The following is a 15394-nucleotide window of genomic DNA, read 5'->3' as shown; positions in this document are numbered from 1 at the left end:
TGAATCTTAACTAATATAATAAATAATTTACAGATTAGGCTTAAGCTTAACCATATTTATTATTTTATTATTCTACATTTGTAATTAATTAAGACTCATACTCTTAATTTAGTAGTTAATTAGTTTCTATATTGTAGCAAATATCCGCGTCTAATATTTTAATATAATATTTACATTATAGTCGGAATAGGCTTGTCTATAAATAATGGGAGTTAACTTTTGACTTATCTTATCTCGCTATTGTATACAATGTTTCAAGTCTTTAACTTTATAGCCAATAAGATAAAAGTTTATCGCTTCCGGCTATAAGATATGTCCATGATTCTAGTTATAGTTTGCGACTAGTACTCAGTCCAAACCGGACCTATCCCGGCCCTCCGCCATTTTAATTTATAACGTGGGACGCATGGGATAGACGTACCACGTCAGTTATACCAACTTACCACCAATAAATCTATTATTTATAGTTTTATAATCTTCGTAAGTTAATTAAAATGAAATTTGATCATAATATAATTTATTAAATTAAGCTTATAAGCTGTAATTGCTTTTAATTTTTTAGAGTTAAAGTATGGATAACAATCCTCCACCGGCGGCGGCGGTTCCGGGACGCGCTCGAGCGAGGGCAAGAGGTCAGCCTCCAGCCGAACCAGCTCGTAGACCCACTGATGTCCCCGTTATGGCACAAGTACCTGTTCCACAAGCGGTTGTTGCGGCTGCACAACCCTTAATTACATCAGGCTCAGGGAGAGCTTTACACAGGGGCGGAGGAGCGCAATCTGTACGACCCGCCGAAGCGTTCTTAGAAGCTGGAATGCAACAAATCTCTTTAGGAGACCGATCTATTGGTCGCGGGGCAATGCGGGTACGACCAGCCGCTATGGCTGAAGCGAATCTCAGTCCAAATATAAGATATCAACGGAGGAACCATCGTCTAGCCATTGGGTCCAGTCATTAGTGGCACACAGTAAGTTTGTAAGGCAAGAACGGCGGGGGAGGAAACCATGCTGGGCTGGGGTGAAGAAGGAGGTACGATCGAGGAAGGATTTTAACTGTTCATGGACCAAGTGTTCACATATTTTGGAAACTTGGTTAAGGGAACTAATGGGGCGATAATTGGATGGGTCTGTTCTGGAGCCCTTTTTGTGTATGGGGGTCAAATTGGCTTCTTTCCACACCGTAGGAACACGACTCGTGTAAAAAGAATTCGTAATAAGGAGATAAGTGGGAAGGGACAACGTGGACACGAGTTGCCGCAAAAGGTTTGGATGGATACCGTCGGAACCCGGGGATTTGCAAATATTCAATTGGGAGAAGAGTCGCGGAATGTCGCAAGGGTCACACACGAAAGAGTTGAGGGTTTGAGGAGGGGCAATAGGTATTGGGGGGGACCGGTAAGCTAGGGCAGGCTAAGGACTGAACTGTAGAGGCAAAATAGTCGTTAAGAACGGTAGCAGCTTCGGGAACTGTGGTTGTGCGAGAACCATCAGGATAAGTTAGTTGGAGGAGTTTGAAGTGACATTTGCGGAAGCTATTTATTTGGGAGTAGAAGGACTTAGGGTTTTTATGAATAAGCCGTACAAGTGAGTTCTCGTAACGACGCCGTTCATTGCGATAATGTGTAGTGTGCGCGTTGCGAGCCGCACAATAGTCGCCACGAAGTTTTATCAATGTGGATGAGGAGGCTGCACGTTTCTTTGCATTGCGTAAACGAAGCCAGGCCTTGGCTTTGTAAGAGCGACTTAAGTGGGTGCGCTGAGCTACCGAGACAGTTACACGTGGTTTTTGAATATAAATTAGGCTTAGCCATTTTCATTTATTTATGGGTTAGATTTCAGGGTATGTGGTTTTGAAAAACGTTTATTGTTTTAGAATCTTACCTTTACAGTGAATATTGTTTTTTTATTTGAATATATATTGTTATGTTTGTACCTTTATGTAGTTGCGGTTTTTAAAAGAGGCGCCAAATTCCTGGAGTTTTCATTGGTTGGTTAGTTTTACCCAAAATCGCTGGTAAAAGATGGATTTATAAAATGTTTTTAGGCTTAAAAAATCATTATTTTTATAAATTAAACGTTCATCTGAGCAATTTGGGTGAAAATAAAAAATAAATAGTTATTTTAACTGATAAATGACGTATATAATTTTTAAAATACGCGGTTGAGAATGAGCGGGAAATATCCACCAATCAACTGTTTGGTTGTGTTTTCAGTACTGCGCGCGCATCACGAGACAACTGTTTCCCGGGGAGGGGGCGTGATCTCACCCGTTTCGGTTACACGTGACACTGTCAGTGATCCCGCGCTGGCTAGCTTTATCAAAGAGAGTATAGGCCGGGAGTGTGGCGCACTCCTGTAAGCCAGGCTTCTGGGCGGCAAAGTTTGAGGGAATACGACACATGTCGGCGATCCTACCCTATAGGTGCCGACTGTCCCGTGTCCGCCGGAGGTGACTTACCCCAATTCCACCTTCCGTCACCTCCCAAGTAAACCTCATTTCCTTCCCTGTTTACACACATACGACCTAGCGGCCCCCGTCAGTGTTGGGCCGCGTAGGGTCTCACGCTCACTTCTTCCTGGTGCTCAAGGCCTCACGGCTAAGCACTAGTGTACGTTGGTGGACAAAAAAAAAAAAAAAAAAAAAAAAGAGAGTATAGGGGAGGAGTGGAAAGAGGGGCAAAACTTGTCTCGCTTTTCTACCGCGCATCTTCAATGCGCAGTACCGAGGCATTTCCGTTTGAGACATTAAATGGTATCGTAGGTGGCGCTATTGAGCCGGAAACTCCCTCGTACCGCTAGCCTTGCCGCTAGTATAATTTAAGCGAGACATAACTATTTACGCTTGTGGAGCGGGGGAGCTTCCACTCCTCCCTTATATTCTCTGTGGCTTTATAAAGAGAAGACACTGACGCCGTGCCCGTAGAGTAAGAGTAACGTCGTAAACGCGGCAGAGTCGAGATAAGAAGAACAAAGAAGTAAAGAACGGATTCAACTGTACGCGTTAAGTCGTGTCGAATATTTTCGGCTTCCATTTCTTAGATAACGAATAAAAACGTTGAAGGTATGTAATTATTAAGTTATATAAGATTTCTGACAACGAATAGTGAAGCCAGTTAGGTTTAGGACTTAGCTCCACGTGGTCTATTGTCAGAATTACTCGGTTCCAGCTTCGGTTGTCACCAGCGTAAAGCTAAGCCTAGGTTAGTGCGTACTGACATTAGACAAAGGAAATTCTCATTTTACGGATTTTAGATCGTGCACCTTGAGGTTTCTTTTGTCCCTTGTCAGCACTTACAAAGCTTCGTTTTTATAGTCCTACCTTTGCGCGTACTGACAACGGAGTATAATCCTACAGCGTTAAAACAAATTTCCTCACGCGGCTTATTCTTTATTCATGGTTTTAACTCTAACTCAAACTCAAACTGGAACTAGAACTGTTTGAACTTAGCTCTAACTCTAACTCAAACTGGAACTAGAACTGTTTGAATTTAGCTCAAACTCTAACTCTAACTCAAACTGGAACTAGAACTGTTTGAATTTAGCTCAAACTCTAACTCTAACTCAAACTGGAACTAGAACTGTTTGAATTTAGCTCTAACTCTAACTCAAACTGGAACTAGAACTGTTTGAATTTAGCTCAAACTCTAACTCAAACTGGAACTAGAACTGTTTGAACTTAGCTCTAACTCTAACTCAAACTCAAACTGGAACTAGAACTGTTTGAACTTAGCTCTAACTCTAACTCAAACTGGAACTAGAACTGTTTGAACTTAGCTCTAACTCTAACTCAAACTGGAACTAGAACTGTTTGAACTTAGCTCTAACTCTAACTCTAACTCAAACTGGAACTAGAACTGTTTGAACTTAGCTCTAACTCTAACTCTAACTCAAACTGGAACTAGAACTGTTTGAACTTAGCTCTAACTCTAACTCTAACTCTAACTCAAACTGGAACTAGAACTGTTTGAACTTAGCTCTAACTCAAACTCAAACTGGAACTAGAACTGTTTGAATTTAGCTCAAACTCTAACTCTAACTCAAACTGGAACTAGAACTGTTTGAATTTAGCTCAAACTCTAACTCTAACTCAAACTGGAACTAGAACTGTTTGAATTTAGCTCAAACTCTAACTCTAACTCAAACTGGAACTAGAACTGTTTGAATTTAGCTCAAACTCTAACTCTAACTCAAACTGGAACTAGAACTGTTTGAACTTAGCTCTAACTCTAACTCAAACTGGAACTAGAACTGTTTGAACTTAGCTCTAACTCTAACTCTAACTCAAACTGGAACTAGAACTGTTTGAACTTAGCTCTAACTCTAACTTTAACTCAAACTGGAACTAGAACTGTTTGAACTTAGCTCTAACTCTAACTCTAACTCAAACTGGAACTAGAACTGTTTGAACTTAGCTCTAACTCTAACTCTAACTCAAACTGGAACTAGAACTGTTTGAACTTAGCTCTAACTCTAACTCAAACTGGAACTAGAACTGTTTGAATTTAGCTCAAACTCTAACTCAAACTGGAACTAGAACTGTTTGAATTTAGCTCAAACTCTAACTCTAACTCAAACTGGAACTAGAACTGTTTGAATTTAGCTCAAACTCTAACTCTAACTCAAACTGGAACTAGAACTGTTTGAATTTAGCTCAAACTCTAACTCTAACTCAAACTGGAACTAGAACTGTTTGAACTTAGCTCTAACTCTAACTCAAACTGGAACTAGAACTGTTTGAACTTAGCTCTAACTCTAACTCTAACTCAAACTGGAACTAGAACTGTTTGAACTTAGCTCTAACTCTAACTCTAACTCTAACTCAAACTGGAACTAGAACTGTTTGAACTTAGCTCTAACTCAAACTCAAACTGGAACTAGAACTGTTTGAATTTAGCTCAAACTCTAACTCTAACTCAAACTGGAACTAGAACTGTTTGAATTTAGCTCAAACTCTAACTCTAACTCAAACTGGAACTAGAACTGTTTGAATTTAGCTCAAACTCTAACTCTAACTCAAACTGGAACTAGAACTGTTTGAACTTAGCTCTAACTCTAACTCTAACTCAAACTGGAACTAGAACTGTTTGAACTTAGCTCTAACTCTAACTCTAACTCAAACTGGAACTAGAACTGTTTGAACTTAGCTCTAACTCTAACTCTAACTCAAACTGGAACTAGAACTGTTTGAACTTAGCTCTAACTCTAACTTTAACTCAAACTGGAACTAGAACTGTTTGAACTTAGCTCTAACTCTAACTCTAACTCAAACTGGAACTAGAACTGTTTGAACTTAGCTCTAACTCTAACTCTAACTCAAACTGGAACTAGAACTGTTTGAACTTAGCTCTAACTCTAACTCAAACTGGAACTAGAACTGTTTGAATTTAGCTCAAACTCTAACTCTAACTCAAACTGGAACTAGAACTGTTTGAATTTAGCTCAAACTCTAACTCTAACTCAAACTGGAACTAGAACTGTTTGAACTTAGCTCTAACTCTAACTCTAACTCAAACTGGAACTAGAACTGTTTGAACTTAGCTCTAACTCTAACTTTAACTCAAACTGGAACTAGAACTGTTTGAACTTAGCTCTAACTCTAACTCTAACTCAAACTGGAACTAGAACTGTTTGAACTTAGCTCTAACTCTAACTCAAACTGGAACTAGAACTGTTTGAACTTAGCTCTAACTCTAACTCAAACTGGAACTAGAACTGTTTGAATTTAGCTCAAACTCTAACTCTAACTCAAACTGGAACTAGAACTGTTTGAATTTAGCTCAAACTCTAACTCTAACTCAAACTGGAACTAGAACTGTTTGAATTTAGCTCAAACTCTAACTCTAACTCAAACTGGAACTAGAACTGTTTGAACTTAGCTCTAACTCTAACTCAAACTGGAACTAGAACTGTTTGAACTTAGCTCTAACTCTAACTCTAACTCAAACTGGAACTAGAACTGTTTGAACTTAGCTCTAACTCTAACTCTAACTCTAACTCAAACTGGAACTAGAACTGTTTGAACTTAGCTCTAACTCTAACTCTAACTCTAACTCAAACTGGAACTAGAACTGTTTGAACTTAGCTCTAACTCAAACTCTAACTCAAACTGGAACTAGAACTGTTTGAATTTAGCTCAAACTCTAACTCTAACTCAAACTGGAACTAGAACTGTTTGAATTTAGCTCAAACTCTAACTCTAACTCAAACTGGAACTAGAACTGTTTGAATTTAGCTCAAACTCTAACTCTAACTCAAACTGGAACTAGAACTGTTTGAACTTAGCTCTAACTCTAACTCTAACTCAAACTGGAACTAGAACTGTTTGAACTTAGCTCTAACTCTAACTCAAACTGGAACTAGAACTGTTTGAATTTAGCTCAAACTCTAACTCTAACTCAAACTGGAACTAGAACTGTTTGAATTTAGCTCAAACTCTAACTCTAATTCAAACTGGAACTAGAACTGTTTGAATTTAGCTCAAACTCTAACTCTAACTCAAACTGGAACTAGAACTGTTTGAATTTAGCTCAAACTCTAACTCTAACTCAAACTGGAACTAGAACTGTTTGAACTTAGCTCAAACTCTAACTCAAACTCAAACTGGAACTAGAACTGTCTGAACTTAGCTCAAACTCTAACTCAAACTCAAACTGGAAATAGAACTGTTTGAACTTAGCTCTAACTCTAACTCAAACTCAAACTGGAAATAGAACTGTTTGAACTTAACTCTAACTCAAACTCCAACTGGAAATAGAACTGTTTGAACTTAACTCTAACTCAAACTCAAACTGGAAATAGAACTGTTTGAACTTAGCTCTAACTCTAACTCAAACTGGAACTAGAACTGTTTGAACTTAGCTCTAACTCTAACTCAAACTGGAACTAGAACTGTTTGAACTTAGCTCTAACTCTAACTCTAACTCAAACTGGAACTAGAACTGTTTGAATTTAGCTCAAACTCTAACTCAAACTGGAACTAGAACTAGAACTGTTTGAACTTGGCTCTAACTCAAACTGAAACTAGAACTTAATTTATTTTGAACTATTTAATTAATCAATAAATTAATTTGTTTTAAGAAGTTTAAAATTAATTTAATTTATGTAGATTTGTTTTATTTTTTTTTTTTTTTTCAACAAAAGGCTTGTAAGGTAACAGGGTTCATACAAACCTGGAAAACTCAGGGAAATAAAAAGTTGACAATAACTTAGTCAAAACTCGGGAATTTTTAGTAAAATTCGGGGAAATTTGTGAGGTTTGACTAAGTTTGATCTGAGGTGATTGCCTATGGGAAAAAACGTTTTAAACTTAGGCAAACGTATGGGTGAAAAACCTGTCGGGGAAATCGGTATTCCTTGCATGAACCCACTGTGAAATTAACTTTAAATCCTGTAGAACAATGGCCGATTCAGACAACCCTGTCGGAAGGTCGCGAGCACGCGCCCGCGGACGTGCCAGGGGTCAAAAACCACCCGAACCAGCCAGACGTCCAACGGACGTTATCGCAATTACCACTCCGGCCAGCCAATTCCCGGCGGTAGTTCGCCCCCCTGTTGCCCAACCCCCTCAACCAGCGGGGGCTGGACGCGCCCTCCATCGAGGAGGTGTGACGTCAGAAGCTAGATTAGATGGGGCCGCCGCCGCCGCCTCGGTACAAGCCATAACCACTGGTATGGAGGCAGTTACAGTTGGCCAACCGGGTGGACGTGGCGCCATGAGAGGACGCCCACCCGCCAAGGACGAGGTTCATTGCCGACCCCCGAGCTGCGTTGATAAAAGGGGAACCGATCTACTAACCAACTACGCCAAAGTCACGTCCGCCTTTGGGTCTGACTTCATCTTCTATCAGTATCGCGTGGACTTTAGTCCGTCAATTGAATCGTCAAAAATGCTCTTTGATCATTTGGACGTCATTGGACGAAGTTTCGTTTTTGATGGCATGGAAGATCTGAAAACCACCACTACTCGTCTTCCAAAGGATGTAAGTAATTGGAAATTTCGGGGCATTATATGGGGGAAACGTGGAAAATTCGGGGCGTTATATGGGTGAGGTTTCTTTAATGGTTTTCGTTTGTGTTTAGGAGCTGATTTTATGGTCCAAATGCACAACGTACGACGAAAACATTCAGATTACCGTTAAGCATACTGGGGAGTTGAATGGGCGTCACCCTGAAGTGTTGCGTTTAACGAATACTCAGCAAAGAAAGAACTTTTTGCATATGGGCTTTGTCGCCATGGGTCGTAATATGTTTGATAAAGAAGCGGCGCTTCCAATTGAACAATACAAGTAAGAACCTTTTTAGTTTGCGGTGGCGACCTTGGGATTAGTTGTTAAGGTTGGTCTTGAATGGCCCGTTTTCTTTTCAGGATTGAGCTATGGCCCGGAGTCTTGACTGCTATTCGCGTGTACGAGAACAGCCTTTTGATGGTGGTCGACGTCATTCACAAGGTTGTTGTTTTGCAACAGCTTCGCCAACGTTACGCTAGAGATAAGAACAATTACCTTCAAAATTGCTCGAAGGAATTGGCCGGTTGCATCGTCAACAAGACTTACTCCTTGGATGATTTTGACAGCACCAAGTGTCCAAAAGTATCACTTTCGAAACGAGGAAGACCGCATTGATCAGTTACGTGGAGGACTACAAGAAGGTGAGGAATTCTCAAAGCAGGCTTTATAATAAGGTTCATACAAGTCGGGGGAAAAAAACTGAGAAATTTATGGGGAAAAACGTGGTTTACGCGGGGGCGAAGAACGTGGAAAAATTGGGGCGAAAAAAACGCGGAAAAATTGGGGCGAAAAAACGTGGAAAAATTGGGGCGAAAAAACGTGGAAAAATTGGGGCGAAAAAACGTGGAAAAATTGGGGCGAAAAAACGTGGAAAAATTGGGGCGATGAAACGCGGAAAAAATTGGGGCGATGAAACGCGGAAAAAATTGGGGCGAAAAAAACGCGGAAAAAATTGGGGCGATGAAACGCGGAAAAAATTGGGGCGATGAAACGCGGAAAAAATTGGGGCGATGAAACGCGGAAAAAATTGGGGCGATGAAACGCGGAAAAAATTGGGGCGATGAAACGCGGAAAAAATTGGGGCGATGAAACGCGGAAAAAATTGGGGCGATGAAACGCGGAAAAAATTGGGGCGATGAAACGCGGAAAAAATTGGGGCGATGAAACGCGGAAAAAATTGGGGCGATGAAACGCGGAAAAAATTGGGGCGATGAAACGCGGAAAAAATTGGGGCGATGAAACGCGGAAAAAATTGGGGCGATGAAACGCGGAAAAAATTGGGGCGATGAAACGCGGAAAAAATTGGGGCGATGAAACGCGGAAAAAATTGGGGCGATGAAACGCGGAAAAAATTGGGGCGATGAAACGCGGAAAAAATTGGGGCGATGAAACGCGGAAAAATTGTCTGAATAACTCAAATGGGGTGTTATTATTAGACGACTCTGAAGAAGAAATATTTGAAAGTATGTTTGTTAATTAGTTTGTTCTTAATGTAAACTGGACCTTTGTATTGAATTTAATTCAAATTGTTTCAGATTAGTATAATTAAAGATCTCAATTAAATTAGGTCTAATTTACCAATATTTATTCTAAAAGGGAATCACACTTTTAGGAAAGGTGGAAAATGGCTTGTTGATATTATAATCTTAATATCACAATTAGGTAACATTAATAGAACTTTCTCCTTGTTCTTTTTGGGTGACATGCGGTATTTTTTATCTATTTCTATAAAAATTGGAGCGATGAAACGTGGAAAAATTGGGGCGATGAAACGTGGAAAAATTGGGGCGATGAAACGTGGAAAAATTGGGGCGATGAAACGTGGAAAAATTGGGGCGATGAAACGTGGAAAAATTGGGGCGATGAAACGTGGAAAAATTGGGGCGATGAAACGTGGAAAAATTGGGGCGATGAAACGTGGAAAAATTGGGGCGATGAAACGTGGAAAAATTGGGGCGATGAAACGTGGAAAAATTGGGGCGATGAAACGTGGAAAAATTGGGGCGATGAAACGTGGAAAAATTGGGGCGATGAAACGTGGAAAAATTGGGGCGATGAAACGTGGAAAACTTGGGGCGATGAAACGTGGAAAAATTGGGGCGATGAAACGTGGAAAAATTGGGGCGATGAAACGTGGAAAAATTGGGGCGATGAAACGTGGAAAAATTGGGGCGATGAAACGTGGAAAAATTGGGGCGATGAAACGTGGAAAAATTGGGGCGATGAAACGTGGAAAAATTGGGGCGATGAAACGTGGAAAAATTGGGGCGATGAAACGTGGAAAAATTGGGGCGATGAAACGTGGAAAAATTGGGGCGAAAAAACGTGGAAATCGGTTTTCATAAAGTTGTATGAAATAATGGTATCTACGGTTTCTTTTTCTTGTTTTGTAGCAATACGATATTACCATTAGTGATCTTCAACCTAAAGAACGAGATTTTCGTTCGGACGCTAAAGACGTCGTTTATTTGATTCCTCAACTGTGCGTCATGACTGGTTTAACCGACATCATGAGAAGCCATTTCAATTTGATGAGGGAAGTGGCGACAACGACTCGTCCCGGACCTAGAAGCCGCGTTGAAATGGTCAAGAGCTTCATGAATCGCTGTCTTACCAACGCCAAGGTAAATTATTGTCAAATTTTAATTGGCGCGTCGCGTTCTTAACTAACTTAATTAACTATTCAGGTTAAAGAGGATATGGAAAAATGGGGAATAAGTTACGGAAGCGAACCATTGCAGTTGCAAGAAAAAATCATTCAAGGAAGGTCGGAGTTTTCTGCCAAAGACAGGGATTTTGGCAAGGATAATCCTCGTCACATGGACAAGTTCGCGATCATTTCGACCGAACGCGATCGTCCAAATTGCGACGAGTTGTATGAAACGTTCAAGATGAATGTCGCTGCTCCAAAAATGTAATTTTATTGATTTTTAATTAATAGTACTTGCTTTTAACTTGTAGTATTCGCGTCGCGGCTGCAAAAACTTTTATCTTACAGTACTTACTTTCCTATTTTTAAAATTATTATTTAAAATTAAATTTTATTATTAAAAGTGGAGAGAGAGAGAGTACTGACATTGAAGGTATGAAGTACTATATTTAAAAATATAATTTTAAATTATTTTAGAATGAGCGTCAGTGACGACAGAACGACGTCATTCCTCAACGAAATCAAAGAGGCGTTTAAGATGGGAGCCACCCTTATTGTGGCCATTGTGCCAAACAACAAAGAGGATCGTTATGACGCCATCAAGAAACTTTGTTGCATCGAATGCCCTGGTCATTATTTAATTTAATTTAATTAAATTAAATTAAGTTAACCACGTCAATTATTAACAATTTCAGATCCCACGGAGTTAGTGTGTTTATTACTGCTACTACTACGAAGCCATTTTTGGGTTGGAGGTAAATGCGCAACAAGTTGTTAAGAACGCGATCAAACAGGTATCGGATCTTTATTTTCTTCCCGAAAAATAACCGTGATTAAATAATAAAATAATTTAAATCCTTTAGCTTCTCAGGACCGACATCAGGGATGTTAATAAAATGACCGAATATCTTCAACTAGATCATGAAGCAAGAAAAAAATTAAACGCTCGATGTCAAGAGCTTGAAACTAATTTTGAAATTGTCCAAGATGAAAACAAAGCGTTACTCCTTGAACGTGAAGAGCTTCTACAAGATGCTAGGTTCGTTAGAGACTTTAGCAATTTATTTCTTAGACTCTTAATTCTTGATTAAACAAATTTAGCACTGTGGCTGGAAAACTCCTTCAACAAAAGAATCGTAGGCTTCATTGTTTACAAGAAGAAGTCTTCCACCTGGAAAACGCCATATATGAATACAAGGCGGAAGTCCAGGTTTTGAGGAAAGAACTGACAAATTTGCAACTGAAAAATGGTTAGTCGGGGTTATTTGAATATTAACATTTTAACCTTGCTTGTAGCCCCACTTTTCAAATAACCCCGGAGCTTGTAGCCCCACTTTTCAAATAACCCCGGAGCTTGTAGCCCCACTTTTCAAATAACCCCGGAGCTTGTAGCCCCACTTTTCAAATAACCCCGGAGCTTGTAGCCCCACTTTTCAAATAACCCCGGAGCTTGTAGCCCCACTTTTCAAATAACCCCGGAGCTTGTAGCCCCACTTTTCAAATAACCCCGGAGCTTGTAGCCCCACTTTTCAAATAACCCCGGAGCTTGTAGCCCCACTTTTCAAATAACCCCGGAGCTTGTAGCCCCACTTTTCAAATAACCCCGGAGCTTGTAGCCCCACTTTTCAAATAACCCGGGGGAAATTTGAAAGTAGGGATGTAAGCTCCGGGGGAAATTTGCCAGTAGGGCTTATCAGCTCCGGGGGAAATTTGCCAGTAGGGCTTATCAGCTCCGGGGGAAATTTGAAAGTAGGGATGTAAGGTCCGGGGGAAATTTGCCAGTAGGGCTTATCAGCTCCGGGGGAAATTTGAAAGTAGGGCTTATCAGCTCCGGGGGAAATTTGAAAGTAGGGCTTATCAGCTCCGGGGGAAATTTGAAAGTAGGGCTTATCAGCTCCGGGGGAAATTTGAAAGTAGGGATGTAAGGTCCGGGGGAAATTTGCCAGTAGGGCTTATCAGCTCCGGGGGAAATTTGAAAGTAGGGCTTATCAGCTCCGGGGGAAATTTGAAAGTAGGGCTTATCAGCTCCGGGGGAAATTTGAAAGTAGGGCTTATCAGCTCCGGGGGAAATTTGAAAGTAGGGCTTATCAGCTCCGGGGGAAATTTGAAAGTAGGGCTTATCAGCTCCGGGGGAAATTTGAAAGTAGGGCTTATCAGCTCCGGGGGAAATTTGAAAGTAGGGCTTGTCAGCTCCGGGGGAAATTTGAAAGTAGGGCTTGTCAGCTCCGGGGGAAATTTGAAAGTAGGGCTTGTCAGCTCCGGGGGAAATTTGAAAGTAGGGCTTGTCAGCTCCGGGGGAAATTTGAAAGTAGGGCTTGTCAGCTCCGGGGGAAATTTGAAAGTAGGGCTTGTCAGCTCCGGGGGAAATTTGCCAGTAGGGCTTATCAGCTCCGGGGGAAATTTGAAAGTAGGGCTTATCAGCTCCGGGGGAAATTTGAAAGTAGGGCTTATCAGCTCCGGGGGAAATTTGAAAGTAGGGATGTAAGGTCCGGGGGAAATTTGCCAGTAGGGCTTATCAGCTCCGGGGGAAATTTGAAAGTAGGGCTTATCAGCTCCGGGGGAAATTTGAAAGTAGGGCTTATCAGCTCCGGGGGAAATTTGAAAGTAGGGCTTATCAGCTCCGGGGGAAATTTGAAAGTAGGGCTTATCAGCTCCGGGGGAAATTTGAAAGTAGGGCTTATCAGCTCCGGGGGAAATTTGAAAGTAGGGCTTATCAGCTCCGGGGGAAATTTGAAAGTAGGGCTTATCAGCTCCGGGGGAAATTTGAAAGTAGGGCTTGTCAGCTCCGGGGGAAATTTGAAAGTAGGGCTTGTCAGCTCCGGGGGAAATTTGAAAGTAGGGCTTGTCAGCTCCGGGGGAAATTTGAAAGTAGGGCTTGTCAGCTCCGGGGGAAATTTGAAAGTAGGGCTTGTCAGCTCCGGGGGAAATTTGCCAGTAGGGCTTGTCAGCTCCGGGGGAAATTTGAAAGTAGGGCTTATCAGCTCCGGGGGAAATTTGAAAGTAGGGCTTGTCAGCTCCGGGGGAAATTTGAAAGTAGGGCTTATCAGCTCCGGGGGAAATTTGAAAGTAGGGCTTATCAGCTCCGGGGGAAATTTGAAAGTAGGGCTTATCAGCTCCGGGGGAAATTTGCCAGTAGGGCTTGTCAGCTCCGGGGGAAATTTGAAAGTAGGGCTTGTCAGCTCCGGGGGAAATTTGAAAGTAGGGCTTGTCAGCTCCGGGGGAAATTTGAAAGTAGGGCTTGTCAGCTCCGGGGGAAATTTGAAAGTAGGGCTTATCAGCTCCGGGGGAAATTTGAAAGTAGGGCTTATCAGCTCCGGGGGAAATTTGCCAGTAGGGCTTATCAGCTCCGGGGGAAATTTGAAAGTAGGGCTTATCAGCTCCGGGGGAAATTTGAAAGTAGGGCTTATCAGCTCCGGGGGAAATTTGCCAGTAGGGCTTATCAGCTCCGGGGGAAATTTGCCAGTAGGGCTTATCAGCTCCGGGGGAAATTTGCCAGTAGGGCTTATCAGCTCCGGGGGAAATTTGAAAGTAGGGCTTATCAGCTCCGGGGGAAATTTGCCAGTAGGGCTTATCAGCTCCGGGGGAAATTTGCCAGTAGGGCTTGTCAGCTCCGGGGGAAATTTGCCAGTAGGGCTTGTCAGCTCCGGGGGAAATTTGAAAGTAGGGCTTGTCAGCTCCGGGGGAAATTTGAAAGTAGGGCTTATCAGCTCCGGGGGAAATTTGAAAGTAGGGCTTGTCAGCTCCGGGGGAAATTTGAAAGTAGGGCTTGTCAGCTCCGGGGGAAATTTGCCAGTAGGGCTTATCAGCTCCGGGGGAAATTTGAAAGTAGGGCTTATCAGCTCCGGGGGAAATTTGAAAGTAGGGCTTATCAGCTCCGGGGGAAATTTGCCAGTAGGGCTTATCAGATCAATAAGGGGAAAACTCCGGCCTATATGAACGACTTCTTTACTAAACAAACGGAAATGCATAACCATTCAACTAGATCCAGCAACAATAATTTCCACGTAGAAGACCTTCAAACAACATTAAGAAAAAAAAGTGCAAAATTTCGCGGTATAACCTTATGGAATTTCAAGTTCATTACTGATATTGTTTCGTTGCATTCCTCCCTAATTAATTTAGTTTAATTATAATTAATTTTTAAAATAATTATATTAATATTTACTTTATTTTTTCGTAACGGTTTCGGGCCTCTAATTTAATTTCGGAAATTTGGTTTTCGTAAAATTTAATTAGTTTAAAATTATCTTCACTCTGTTAATTAGTAATAAGGATAATTAAATTATTTAAATTTAATTTTAATTATTATTCATTCATTAACAACACCTTAAGATTTCGTTCATTTTCGATTTGATTTAATTGCGATTCGAGTTCCTTAATTATGTTTGATTGGTCTTGAAGAATGGCGTCTAATTCTAATTCAGTGTGGGATACTTGACCTCTTATGACGTCATTAAGGGCATCGTCTAAACGCTTTTGGGTCAAATATTCCATTTCTTTAAAACATTCGCAAAAATCTATAAAAGAAATAGATTAAATTAATATTTTGTTAATTAACACTTAGTTACCAGCATGATATTGGTAATTAAAAGAAAAGGTAACTTTTTTTTTTAAACACTTAATCAAGTATTTCTTCATTTTAATTAAATTTTGCTTGGGGTTAATATTATTAACCGAGTCTTTTGATATCTCCATATATTCCCTATTTAATATATACCCTTTAAGCCGCTTGGTTTCCA

General features: G+C 40.9%; 2 protein-coding genes across 3 annotated transcripts; both read left to right on the top strand.

The window, feature by feature from the left end:
- Positions 1 to 129: 129 nt before the first annotated feature.
- On the top strand, positions 130 to 2858 carry LOC149615440 (uncharacterized). 2 transcript variants are annotated; one of them, XM_089857306.1, is made up of 3 exons: positions 130 to 480; positions 563 to 967; positions 1943 to 2858. In XM_089857306.1, exon 2 carries the CDS (start codon positions 572 to 574, stop codon positions 956 to 958), a length of 387 nt encoding a protein of 128 aa, XP_089713432.1. In that variant the 5' UTR covers positions 130 to 480; positions 563 to 571; the 3' UTR covers positions 959 to 967; positions 1943 to 2858. The 2 variants fall into 2 exon arrangements, with proteins under 2 accessions (XP_089713432.1, XP_089713431.1); XM_089857305.1 differs by having other exon boundaries at positions 131 to 480; positions 563 to 971.
- Positions 2859 to 2920: 62 nt separating this feature from the next.
- Positions 2921 to 14951, top strand: LOC149615439 (piwi-like protein 1). The gene is made up of 12 exons (XM_089857141.1): positions 2921 to 3060; positions 7393 to 7978; positions 8079 to 8284; positions 8365 to 8617; positions 10266 to 10354; positions 10419 to 10629; positions 10693 to 10919; positions 11133 to 11284; positions 11351 to 11449; positions 11519 to 11694; positions 11757 to 11905; positions 14638 to 14951. The coding sequence occupies exons 2-9, from the start codon at positions 7397 to 7399 to the stop codon at positions 11431 to 11433; spliced, it is 1803 nt and encodes a 600-aa protein (XP_089713267.1). The 5' UTR covers positions 2921 to 3060; positions 7393 to 7396; the 3' UTR covers positions 11434 to 11449; positions 11519 to 11694; positions 11757 to 11905; positions 14638 to 14951.
- Positions 14952 to 15394: the final 443 nt, after the last annotated feature.

This window comes from Phalangium opilio, unplaced genomic scaffold (assembly GCF_054372755.1).
Source record: "Phalangium opilio isolate 3A_F unplaced genomic scaffold, DU_Popi_V2 ptg000217l_1, whole genome shotgun sequence".
Lineage (NCBI taxonomy): Eukaryota > Metazoa > Arthropoda > Arachnida > Opiliones > Phalangiidae > Phalangium > Phalangium opilio.
This window is presented reverse-complemented; position numbering and strand designations above follow the sequence as displayed.